General features: G+C 45.6%; 1 protein-coding gene across 1 annotated transcript in view; it reads left to right on the top strand.

Annotated features, from left to right (window-relative positions):
• Window positions 1-4,311, top strand: part of TRPM8 (transient receptor potential cation channel subfamily M member 8) — a 49,427-nt gene extending 45,116 nt beyond the window's left edge. Inside the window, exons 24-26 of the mRNA XM_052793010.1 lie at window positions 237-270; window positions 2,154-2,238; window positions 4,158-4,311. Coding sequence (XP_052648970.1) covers window positions 237-270; window positions 2,154-2,204 — 85 coding nt within the window. The 3' untranslated portion in view covers window positions 2,205-2,238; window positions 4,158-4,311. The remainder of the gene's footprint in view (window positions 1-236; window positions 271-2,153; window positions 2,239-4,157) is intronic.
• The last annotated feature ends 8,827 nt before the right edge of the window (window positions 4,312-13,138 follow it).

Here is a 13,138-nt window from a genome sequence, read left to right as displayed (position 1 = left end):
AGACAATCTGTAACTGCCCTCTGACTACATGCAAAGAGGGCAGTCTTCGGACAATTTCAGACTCTAATTGCCTTAGCTCTGCTCTTTGGCCAAAGATGAGAACTACATCTCTGAGCTCCAGAGAGACTTCTGCAAAGCAGTTCTGCCCAGTTTTGCAAAGGGGGGAGGGCAGTTAGCCAAGGCTTCTCTAATACCTGGACTCAGCCCTTTCTTCTGTGTCTTCTTTCTGTTTTCAGGATGGTGCATCGATTTAGACAACTGGATGCAAAGGTACTTGTGTTTCAGACTGCTCTGAGGGATATGCTTCTATCTGGTAAAGCAAGTAGTGGTCCACAAGGAAAATGAGCATCACTGAGAGTCATGTGCAGTCTTTGTTACTATTGCCGGGACCCCATTTTAATTGGGCTTTTTTAATGTGCTCCTTTGCATCTTTGATTCCATGTGTAGCTTCATACTTTGTTGGAAAATTAAGTAGAAAGATACTTGCTTAGCACTGAAGAAGTGTTGTGTAACAGGCCCATGAAACACTGATGGGAAGAAGGGGCATTACACGCTTAGAGTATACCATTCTCAAACACATGTTCTGTCAAGTTTAGCTTCTAGTGCTGAAGGCGTGAGTAATTAATCCTACTTCGTTGTTGTTGTTGTTGAACCTCTGCTTATAAAATGAAGTAGCAGTTCACATACATTGTGGCAAGCCTGGTGGTGCTTCAGATAGCACAGGCAACACCTGCTAGGTAAACAAAGGATGCTCCATACATAATGCAGGATAGGAAGACCTTTAATTACAATTAAAATAACCAATTCTCATCTGATTCACAGAAACATCCTGTGTTGAAGCAATACAAAGCTACCAACCTACTAGAGAGCACATCATTATTAGAATTGTCATACAAGTATACTTTTTATGACTGTGATACTGAAAAGACCTTCACAATGGGTATTTTTTGAGGCTTGATTGAATTATGTATTTTGCCTCTGAAGTGGGGTATTGCTTTGATGTGAAGAACAGACTTTTTAGAAGTCCAAGGGTGAAAAGGCCCACATATACTTCAAAATACTACTTTTGATTGCTGTCAAATAATGTAGATTGTAAAATGATAGCTTGCTTTCAAGACTGAAATGGAAATTGTGAGTGACCAAGTATGTGTCTAGTGATGCTTCTTGTGAAACTGAAAGGAAATACGATAACCTTAATTCTATACTGAAAAGTAATACCCAAATCGTGCCTCTTATTCTGTGAGGGAATACCTCACAGCAAGCTGTTTTCTCTATTCGTGCCTTCAGCTTTAGTGACAGAAACGTACCGAGGCCAGTGCTTAGGAGTAGTGCCCTTGAGAGCAAGGCACTCCAGAGATATCTCACTGGCTCTCGCTTCAGATGATGTCCTAAAAACAAGTCTGAGGATGTAACTGAGTCCTAGGCATGAGCCTTGATCATGGGGTAAACTTTTCTTTAAACTTGATGCAGATGTCCCGAGGAATAATGGCCTTCAGTTATGGCACAGGGAGGGTTTGAAGGTAGCTCTGTGTGCCAGAATGAATGCTCCACAAAACTCCAGCGATCTGCAGTCTCTGCTTTAAAGGAGCACAAGGAGGTGCATTATAGTTGGGAGCTTGTAGCTGTCATGATACCTGCTTGTTAACTAGGTGAAATACATAGGCATTAGGGCTCACTGCATTAATTACATTGATGAAAACTGTAATTGGGAGTGTCCTTTCAAGCACTGTTGCATTTGGTGTAATATTTGGAGAGGCAATTACTCGTTACTCATATTACTTATTACTATTGCTTTCCTGTGAAAAGCAATATTAACACTGCTTCATTTGTCACCACAGTGTGACTACTGAATGAAAAAAGCAGTCAGTTATTGCTTTTGAAGTAGTGGCTGGTGTCCACAGGGTAGCCAGGGAGGCAGGAGGCCAGATGTGTTTTATGCCTGTTGTTGCTGATGTTGTATGGTATTTTCTAGGGTATGTATGTTCTAGGGTATTTCAAGGTACTTACTACTGCTTGCTTGTTTTGTTCTTTTCCTTTCCCTTCATCCCAAGCTGTGATCATCTGTTGGAATGAGTTAGACTGACTTTACATAAACAATTTTTCTTTCTTTCTTTCTTTCTTTCTTTTTCTTTTTTTTTTTTTTAATTTTTAAGCTCTCTGATTTGAAAGGCCTTCTGAAAGAGATTTCCAGCAAAATCAAATGAACATCTGAAATCCAAGAGCAGCTACCTGAGCAGGGTAAGCCTTCTTTAAACCCATTCTTTGACTTGAATAAGTTATCAGCATTTGGGATGTTAAATCTGTATGTCTCTGGAAGAAGAGTTAGTATTAATTATTGATGCTTGTATTGATGTTGTCTAATATTAGAAAAGAAATAACAGCTAAATTATCTTCCTTGTTTGTTTTTTTCTGAAAAATACAATTTTCCATTTTTGGCACGGTTTAAAATATCTTGTTTTGCTCCCTCACCTTTGAAAAACTGTGAATAACCCAAGGTTATTTTAGTTGTCTTTGTGCTGGAGGCCCCCTGGAAAATTAGGAGCTGCTGTGCTGGATCCTTTACAGTTGGTTCATTTTAACTCTGAGGAACATAAAAACCAAATAGAAAAGACAGAATTGTGGGTAGGAATATGGTTTATTTTCCCACTGTCAAAGTGGGGCATTATGGCAGATCACTATAGCCTTCCTGTGTCCTATATGATAAACTGCAGAGTGAAGAGTTAACCCAAAGTCTCCAGAGCTGCAGTTCAGCATCTGGTCATGAGCCTTGTGTCCATTTTCATCGACTTCTGTGAAGAACTAGGTTGGAGCCACAGGTTCCAGTGGGATGTGAAAGCCAGACAGAATATTGATGGATGCATTCTTTAAGACAGGAGGTTAAGAAGTGTAGCTGTTGACAAGGATAATCTGGAACAACTTGATCAGCCTGAACATTAGAGCCTGGCCTCTTTTCCCATAGAGGGTTTTTCTGCAAGGTAGCTTATACTTGTGCCAAATGTTCCTGAATCAGTTGTCTCCCCATTTTTCAGGGACAACTTCATATTCACTTGACCTGAAGTTCAGTTTAGTTATGAATGACTTGCAACCACCTAATAAAATCTACAAGGATCACCAGTTCCTGGGCATTTTCTTGGATGCAGTAAACTCCAAGTCACCTAGAAAATAGGCTGTAGAATAATGGAACTCTGAAGGTCATCTAGGCCAACCCCACTCAAACCAACACTGGTTCAGATCAAAGGTAGCTGCAGTTTGGCTGAAAAATAGGTTGCAATTCAGTAAGAACAAATGCAAATTTTATAGTTACCTGGGAATTACTGGCTACACAGGCACAAAATGGCAGAAAATCTGATGAGACAGCAGTTCTGCAGAAAAGTGTCTGAAATGGAATATTAAATAGCTCGTGTTTTGTTGTCTGTGAGACGTATGAAATAATCCTCCTGCCGCTTATAGTGTGGTGAATCCTCTGTTGGGTACAGCATCCAGTGTTCGCATTAACCTTCCAGGAAGATGACGGAGTGGCTGGAGAGTGTTCAGAACAGTGACGAGGAACTGGAAGTCTTAACAAATAATCTGTAGAAAGGAGTGAATGAATTATGGTTAGCCTACCTGGGAAAGAAGATACCTAAATATGATGGAGCTTGTGGAAACAGCCTCTCCTTATAGATAATAAGTGCCTTGAAAAGATGGAGTCCCTTTCCAGTTTATGCTTGGTAAACTATCTAGATGACATCCCAGCTGTGATCAAACGGTTTTGCCTGTGAGCTGTCCTGACTCTAAGGCTGAGCCTTGGCAGTCCACAGTACTAACATCATAGTGTGAACAGAGAGGTTAGTGTCTCACAGGATGCAGATGTGTGCATTATGCTATCTCATCTGAAAGGGAGTACTTGTATCTGTGCTGACCGTCTTCAACATGAGATGCCGGATTGGCCATTCCAGGTACTTTGCATGCAGGTGTCTCTTTTGCTTTCACTTCCTGACGAGTATCTCTGCTACTCCGCTAAGACACCATGTTCTGGCTGGGTGCTGCAAAGAACTCCTTCATCCCAAGTGTTGCACAAGACATCCAACTTTCCAAGCTAATGTCATGAGGATGAAAGCAAAATGTTGAGGCAGGCTAGGAGCTCTGTACTAAACCTTTTTCTTTTGCTCACACAGGTACTGATTCATCAAGAGTAATTTCTCTGAGCTGGCAGTAACCACCAAGCAAACGGTAACTGATCCACCAGAGTGTCAATGTCTCAGCAGGAGTTACTAGGATTCTTTTCGGTTTTTATTTTTTCGATAAAACAGCCCTTTCTGCTTGTTGCAAGATGATGGTAAAACATTAAGATGACTGTTTATCTCCTGGCAGGACTCCTGTGTTACCCAAGCTCTTCTTTTTCCTCATCTCCCCTGATGTTCAATGGCAGCAATTAGACCTTGTCAGCTGCTGTTAAAAAGCACTCCTAATTCCAACAGTTCTGCTGCTGCTGCCAAAATCACTTTGCTTTTCAATTTCACTCAAAGGGGCCTGTTCATGGGTTTCCTTTAGCCACTAATTGCTTGTCTTAATGAATCAATCTCCTTTCCCTTTCCTTCGTGTAGTAGCCAGATCGAGCTTGTTACTTGCATGGTATGTCTGTCAGACCTGCTGAGGTCTGTAATGCTGGCATGCCAGTATAAGATGTATTTCAGCATCATCCCCTGGAGGAAAGACAGCATTTGGTCCAACCCTGCACCCACATCTCAGACCCTGCATGAACAGTGTGGACTTCTTTCCACTCTACCTGGAACTGTGCAGCAATGCTGAAGCTCAGCTATTACAACCCCGCATGGGAGACTTAATTCATCTAAAAAGTGTTTCCAAAGGCCTTGTGTGCAATCGTTGCTTCTTTCTTTAGTGATAATTTGTATACTGGGAGCATTGCAATTCATTTAACTTTTTCAAACATCTGTTTGCAGATGTTTGCATTTTGAAATGGAGAAGAGATTGTTGGCCAGCTTTAAATATTGTGATGCTTGCTATGGTGAGGTTGCTTTTTCTGCGTTCTGTCCAAAATAGCAGCTGAATTTTGTGTGGTATAACTGGGTGCACTACCAACTGAAGGGAAACCACTACAAATGGCATTTATTTACCTTGCAAAGCATTGTATCCGTCTCCATCCCCTGTGTCTAGGAACAATCTCCCAAGATGTTTGATTTTGAAGGTTTAGGTATTTTCCTTTTGCCTGGCAATGGCTATCATAGTCCATACACTTTACAATGACTTGCAGTTAGTCTGAGGGCTGTCAGGCAGAACATATGGGTGCTTACATGGGTGCCACATGACGTCTCCAGATGAGTTGTTAGGTAGGTGAAGAGGGAATTTCTGCTGAAGCAGAACACTCCCCAGGTGAGTCGCCTTGACCAGTGCAAATACAGCCATCTGTTGCCTGGCTAGAAACCAAAGCCTGTGTGCAGGCCTGCCTCTGTGCACAAGAGCATGTTCCAGTCCATGTCTGCTGTGAAAACATGTTGGTCCAATATGGGGAAGACAAGACTGTTTTTGTGTGTTTTGGTGTTTGCTTCAGTACAAGGATATGAAGTGCTGTTGTACATGGGGAATGTTTCTACTTTAGGATGCAGCTGGTAGAGGTGCAGCTTACTGACTGAGGAGGCCAGCACATGCATGCATCGTTTACTGGAGCTGCTGCTCTGCTTGTCTTTGTAGCTGAAAATGGAATAGTTTTACAGGGAAAACTGTGATGAGGTGAAATCAGAAAGGCTATCGCTTTTTTCTTCCTGCTTCACATGACCTAACTTTACTGTATGCCATGCATTACATGAATCTGGGGGATATAGCACTACCGATAGCAGCGTTGCTTGTTTACATATGGAAATACTTGCGTTCCTCTGTTAAAAAGTTTATAAAGGACTCAGGCTTTCATTGACTTCTGTGACAGTTAGCTTGCATCATAAATTAATGAGATGTTTCCTTTCTAGAAATTATTTTTTATGTCATTTGTATGCTTTGAATGTGAAAATTGTGCTTTTAGTTGATTCCTTTCATATATAAAACCTGCAGTGTACTTGCCAGTAGCTCTAGTGATCTGTTCTCTTGTAAAATAGTGAATGTAACTTTGAACCATGTTCTGAAAACTCAAAATCCCAGAGTGTGCCCCTGCCCACTGCTGCAGCCCATCACCGCCAGCCTGCCCCCCACACACGCTCCCTTCCCTCAGGCATGCGGCCCTGTGGACTCTTCTCCAGGCTCGTCTCCCTCCTTGAGCCCCGGGTGCTGATGACGGAGCCCCAGCCCAGCTGGGCTTTGGCAGCAGGGTGGCACCGTGGCTCCCCAGGGAGCACCCAGCCCCCTGCTCCCTCCAAACCCCGGCACCAGCCGGCTGCTGGCTGGGCATCAGGGGTGTCCTGGCAGGAAAGGCGGGGTGCAGGGAGCGCCCGACCTGGGGGCAGAGTCTGCACCAATCCTTCCCTCCATCCCCTTGTGCTCTCTCCAGCTGGCAGAGTACAGCAGCAGAGTGGACGAGTACGTGCAGCAGTCCCTGCTGTACCTGGAGAGCCCACAGGCATCCATGCGAGCAGCGGCCATCAGGTTCCTTGGTGAGCCACAACTCCCCCGGGGTCCCTCCCTGCCCCACTGCAGCTTGGCCCCAGCCCCGGCTGCTGCACCGGCAGCAGGAACTGGCCCTGTGGCTGTGGAGCCCCGACTGCCCGATGCAGGGCCAGGGCACCCACGGGGCTCCCTGCCGCCCTCTCCCACCCCTGCCCTCGGGCGTCATGCTCTGGGAGGACCCCGGGCTCAGCCCTGCCAAGGGGAGGAGTGCTGCTGGGGCCAGCAGGATTTGTGACGGGCTGTGCGTTCCTAGGGCTCGCCGGGCGGCACGTGATGCATCAGCAGGTGAAGCTCCAGGTCATCTACAAGGGTGAGTGAGGGCAGCAGGGTGGGTGTCAGTGGGGACTGGCAGGGAGGGGGAAAGACCCTGGGCCGGGAGCTGTGATCCCTGCCCCAGCTGGGGAGAGCTCTGCTCCTTGCGCGGATGAGGGGCAGCGTGGGCAGAGCAGAGAGAGCTTTCAGGGGCACGTGGCGTTTGTGGCCAGCACCTTCCGGCTGATCCTGTTGGCCCCTGCTCCCTCCTGGCCATGGGAAGAGCTGGCTGGGGCGGCCCTGGCAGGAGGCGCTCCTGGGGTCCCCGCAGATCCGGGTTCTGACCTCGTCTCTCTTCCTCTCTGCCCCAGCCCTTCAAAGCACGACAAAAGACGTCAGCCTCTCTGTCTCAAACCCTATTCCTGCTAAGAGCTGCAGAGAGAAAGTTGTCTTCCAGATTCAGACTGGCAGTGCTCCAAGAACAGCTCTGGAGGACATGGAGGATGAGAAGACCTTCTTTCCCGTGCACCAGCTTTCTGTGCTGCTAGTGCTCTGTGCAGAGCTGATCCTGGGCACAGCTGAGTGTGCATGGAAGGCTGGGTCGCTCATGGCCTCTCCCTGCCCATGGGACAGCTCTAGCCCTAAGGCCCTGCCTGTCCCCTTCATCTGCTCCCAGCTCATCCCTCCTCTTGGCCTTCTGCGAATAAACAGTCCGGCTTCTTCACCTTATCTGTGTGTCTTTTCTTTCTGGAAATGAAATGGTGCAAAACTTGGGCCCTGAGGCACACAGGCCCTGGTCCTGCCTTTCTTTTGCCCCATGTGCTATGTGCAGAGATGGAGAGGAGCAAGGGCAATTCATAGCAGAAGGGTCCTCCAGTAGGGTCAGTCCCTGTTCTGAATGTCATGTCATCTTCACAGATGCAAGAGGATCTTTCTCCATCTGGCCCAGGTCTCAACACTGCAGAGGAGAAAGCTGGCAGTGGATTTTAGGAGAATGGCCTTCTCCACACAGGGGCAGATGGGTTAGGGTGCTGAGCAAGGGAATGCTGGCACTGGAGAAGGAAGTTGTGGAGTTTTATTCCTGCTATTCCCTGCATATTTCTTAGGTGTTCATTGCTGAGAATAACTATTTCATCTCCTGCCCACCCCTCCACCAGCCAAGGACAATTCTCAGGAGACAGGACCTCCCCCTGAGCAGTGGCCACCCCAGCTCCCCAGGGCAGGACCACCTCTCCCAATACAAGTTGTACCCTTTGCCCCTTGTCTTCTCCATGTGGCTCCTTGTGAAGAGAGGGCCTGTATCTTCTTTGCAGCTACCCTTTAAGTACTGTGATGATGCGTGTCCCCCCGACCCTTCTCTTCTCCAAGGAGAAAAGACCTAACTCCTTCAATCTTTCCTTATGCAGCAGGTTCTTCTGCAGGTGTCGACGGGCTCCCCAGCTAGTTGGTGCAGGAGGTAGAAATAAACGGACGCCTGTAAAGTTGAAAGCAGATGACGTTTATTGCTAAAACACACACATATTTATAATCACATATTCTGCAAAGTCACTGTACACGCGCACAAGCATAAAATATGATTGGTTATATCAACTCTGTACATGCGCATAAACATAAGACATAATTGGTTATACTAACTCTGTACATGCGCATAAACATAGGACATAATTGGTTATACCAACTAAAACATGCGAAACTTGTCTCAGTCTAATTGGTCAAGATAAACTGCTGAATTGAGGTTCTTTGTGCCAAGTTCCCTTTATTGTGGAACGCGCACCTGTGTTCTTCTAATTGGCATCTCCCTTTTTTTGTCTTCTTGTTTATTCTGTTCAAGGTCTTCTAAAGGCGTCTGAAATGCTCTTGCGACCGTTAGCTAAATATGTGTCCACAAGTTGGTGGCTGTACAAGCCTACCCAGAAGCTTAAGGTCTCCAGGGAATTAGAAAGGCTTGTTAGGCAGTGCTTTAATGTTTTTGGAAGCATTGCAGTAGAGACCAGGTGAGGGCTGTGCTCTGCAGCAGACAGGAATCGGCTACCTGGCCAGGATAGCCTGGGGTGAGTGGAGGTGGCCACCCTGACAGACCTTTCCGTCTGGGAAGCTGCTGCCCAGGTGGAGGACTGCAGACACTGCACCTGGCCTCGTGGGTGGAGGAGCGTGGAAGCTCCACCTGTGCAAGGTGTGCTCTGGTGGGGTCACTCAGGCAGTGGGTGGAGGAGCTGCAGAAGGAAATTAGCAGGCTATGCTGTATTAGGGAGGGTGAACTCCTGATTGGGTCAATCCCTTTGGAGGAATGGGGGTTGCTTCCCAAAAGGTTCCTGCTGGGTGAAATGACTGCTTTGTTGTCAGTGAATTATTCAACATTAAATACACTGTCATGGTGGCTGTCTAGCTCCTGGGACATGGTCAGTTCAGTACAGTAGTGAGAGCTGTGAATTAAAAGGCCTTTACCCACATGCTTACACACATCTATTTAGGCTTTTTTTTAGGCAATATGCATTTGCCTGGCTTTGCTGCTGTGCCCCAGGAGGTGATGGATCTGTCCTGCTTTTTACTTCCATTACACGCTAATCTAAACTGGGGATACATGAATTTAGTGTCTTGATATTCTAGTGCCTGATCTCTCTAGGCCTGTGCCACCTCTTCTGTGCAGATGGAGATGGTTGCAGACAGATGGAGGGTTTGTCACAGCCTCTTTCTTGGTGGAAGCTGCTCTGGCCTGGAGCCAGCACAGAGCTGAGATGCATGGGCCATGCACCTTGGAGAGTCCTTCTCTGCATGGCACCAGCTGATCTTGATGTGTCCCTGGCCTCAGGAAAGGGTTGAAAGGTTTGGCTCCCAAAGATTCCTGCTAATTGGCCCTTTCTGTGCATCTTGAAGAGAATGAGGTAGGCATTTTTGGCAGCTGTTACTGCTGGGCATTAGCAGACCTTAAAATTGGGGCACATTCTTAAACAAGCACAGCTTGGACATCCTGAAAGGACCTGAATGTTGTTTGCTCTTCTCTGTTGACATATGAGGGTGTGTCTGGTTTCAGGATGACACTAGACTGTTGTGGATATGCGAGGGGGTACTACGTGTACGCAGATTGTGCTTTAGACAGCTAGTCCTGTCACCCTGGGTCCCAGCAAAACCTCCTAGCAGTCCTCTATCCACAGGTGGATGCTGGTCAAGACTGGGCTGTCCTGGAAATTGAGGCAGCTATTTTAAGCTTGCATGGGTACCTACATGCCAAGCACAATGATGTTCTTTCAGATATCCTTCAGGATATACCCATCCTGCTGGGTCTCCCCTAACCTGATGGATGCCTTCCACATCTTGTGGTACAAGTTGTTTTCCTGCAGAAATGTCCTACATCTGTCTCCAGGGGTGGGGGCCCTGGCAGGGGCTGGAGAACCGCAGGGACGGGAGGATGCATCATGGCCCACTGCTGATATTCGAGGCTGCTGGAGGAGCAGGCAATGCCTGTGGCTGTGCCCCTTGGTCAGGAGGGACGCATGTGCTGCTGGAGCCTGCTGTAGGAATCTCGGCATGAGAGCAGTGCCTGGGTGTTGTAAATAAGCCAGTCTGTGTTTCCTCACAGAGAAGGTGGCTTACATGTTTTTGCCCCTGGCTGTCTCCTGCTTTTCCATTATTAATTTGATTTAAAACATTGATATGATACTGTCTCAAGGCAACTTTGTGTTATTTTCCTGCAGCCCCAGTATAAGTGGGTAGTACCTCTTGCTTTATGCCATTTGTATTATTTTTTTTGTGTAGGACGTTAATGTATTTCCAATAACAACATTGTAAAACTGTCATCTAAGAAATATGTAAATCTAATAATCTCCCTGTTAATTTATGATATGAATTTTCTGCTATCAGGAAATCTTCCTTGTGAAAAGGAACATTAACGAGATCATATAAAATGCCTTTTTTTTTAAAGAGGTATTTGCTTAAAAGATGTAGATTTGCTCTTCATGGTAAATAGCTGAAAAACACTGTTTTATCTGCAATGTGGGCTTGGTCTGGGAGACACTAAAATGACATACAGTTAAAAATATTGGCTCAAGCAAGGATATATGGGTAAGTGAAGGTTGAAAGCATTCTGCTTGCCTAGGCTGGTAGCTGGTACACAGGTATTGTGAAAAAGGATTTATGTAATATAGAAATTAATCATGGGCCATAATTAAATCTTGATTGCAATAAATTTGCTTTCTGTGAAATCTAGGATTCATAAATACAGGACGGTTTCAGTAGGAGCAAAAATGCAGAATGAGGTTGTAACCACGTGGCTCTATTGAGTGCAGCAGAACTGCTAGAGGTGAAGAGTTTCTTGGTTTCTACAGCATGCCCCATTTTGGCTGGAGTGCACCCAGTTGCTAAAAGAAAGGGCTAATTTGTAATAACTTATTCACAAACTTCATCTTTCCTTTTCTGCTCACAAAATAGCGAGCAAATAGACATTATTTCTAAGAGGTTTCATTTGGATATTAGAAATGTTTTTTTGTTTTGTTTTGTGACTGCTATTAGTGTAGAATTTGAGCTATGAAGTATTCAGGATGTTTGTGCAGTGTTTTGTACTTGGCTTGTATATGTGTGCTGATGGGGTCTTGATGCTTATGCCGGAGTGTAACTGTAAGACTTAGTCTCTGTAAATACTTGCTGATGGGCTTAGATTGGGAACACTTCATAGCTGACTCCCACAAATGTCATCTTCAGGGAAACTTGAACACATGAAGCGTTCCTACCTTGCTGGAACTGTACTTGTATAGAATTAGTTGCTTTGGATAGCTTTTGCTCTAAGACCTGTGACAGGATATTTCCCTTAAGGCCTTGCCTCTTGTGGTTTGGGAATCTCTGCTCAAAAGCGAGAAAAAACACAAAAGCTTGCTGTAAGCCCTTTTAAAATGGTCAGCGAGACATAAATGTGAACTATAAAATCCACAAATCCGAAGACAACAGTCTTTACCCATTCTATAATTTTCTATGATCTTTTGGCTTTCTGGGGTTTGATGCACAAATACTTGAATGCTAAGAATCACTGGTGTCAGTGATGACTTTGATGCTGTTCCAGGCACTGAACCCTCAAGAGGCAGAGAAACGCCAACACTACTAGTCTGTTGAATCAGGGAGTACTTAATGCTGCAGAAAATGCTTCAGGAGCACCACTTGCGTCACTGTTCGAGTTGGCTTATCCACATTAGTGTATATCTTTGTGCTTTCATGCCAGCACCATGTGATTGCATTTTGGTAGTGTGAATGCCCTTAGGATATTTGTTCACGTGCTCAGTACATCAGGAAAAGTAATTGTTTTTTGGTTTTGTTTTTTTTTTTTTTCTTTCTTCGAGCTGGCTATTGCAATCAGGTTTGTCTGCTAAATGCAGCCACTCAAGGAACAGAGGCAGTATCCCACAGTTGGTGATGGATTGCAATGAACGTGACTGTGGCAGGTTGACCCCAGCTGGCAGCTAAGCTCCCACCCAGTCACTTGCTCACCCTGCCCCAGTGGGATGAGGGAGAGAATGGGAAGGGCAAAAAGCAAGCAAAAAAACCCCCTTCCAGGATGAGATAAAGACAGTTTAATAAGTGAGGGGTAAAAAAGAAAGAAAGGAAAACAGGGATGCAAAAGCAATCACTCAACACCAGCCTGGCCAGTCCCTGAGCAATGGCTACTTTGGAAAAACTGCCCCCAGTTTTATTGCTGAGCAAGGTATCATATGGCATGGAACATCCCTTTGGTCAGTTTGAGTCAGCTGTCCTGGCTGTGTCCCTTCCCAGTCTCTTGCCCACCCCCAGCTCACTTGCTGGGGGTGCAGCATAAGAAGCAGAGAAGTCCTTGACACTGTGCAAGCACTGCTCAGCAATAGCTGAACCATCTATGTGTTACCAACACTCTTTTGGTCAGTAATCTGAAACGCAGCACTATGCCGCCTGCTATGAAAAAGACTAACTCCATCCCAGCCAAACCCAGTACAGCAAGTTATGATTTGGAACAGCAAGCTGCACATTTAAACAAACTTGACAAAATAATTATATACCTAGGAAGAGACTGCAAGTGATGAAACAGAGAATTCACTTGGAAATGGTTGCTCAGTTCAGCTGGAAGCAGAGTTGAAGAGGGTGGTGAATGATGCTCGAAGATGCTGATGGATGCTTGCAGATCAACTTTTGTGAGTATTGTGAAATCAAACCAAGGATTTCAGGGGTTTTCTCCAAGCATAAATGGAGGAAGAAGTGTTGCAGTAACTCTGTGAACCAGGGAGGATCAGTTAGCTTTTGCAGACTGGGTACAAAAGCTGTATTGCACAATAGGGAA

This window comes from Harpia harpyja, chromosome 7 (genome assembly GCF_026419915.1).
Source record: "Harpia harpyja isolate bHarHar1 chromosome 7, bHarHar1 primary haplotype, whole genome shotgun sequence".
Classification (NCBI taxonomy): Eukaryota; Metazoa; Chordata; class Aves; order Accipitriformes; family Accipitridae; genus Harpia; species Harpia harpyja.
This window is presented reverse-complemented; position numbering and strand designations above follow the sequence as displayed.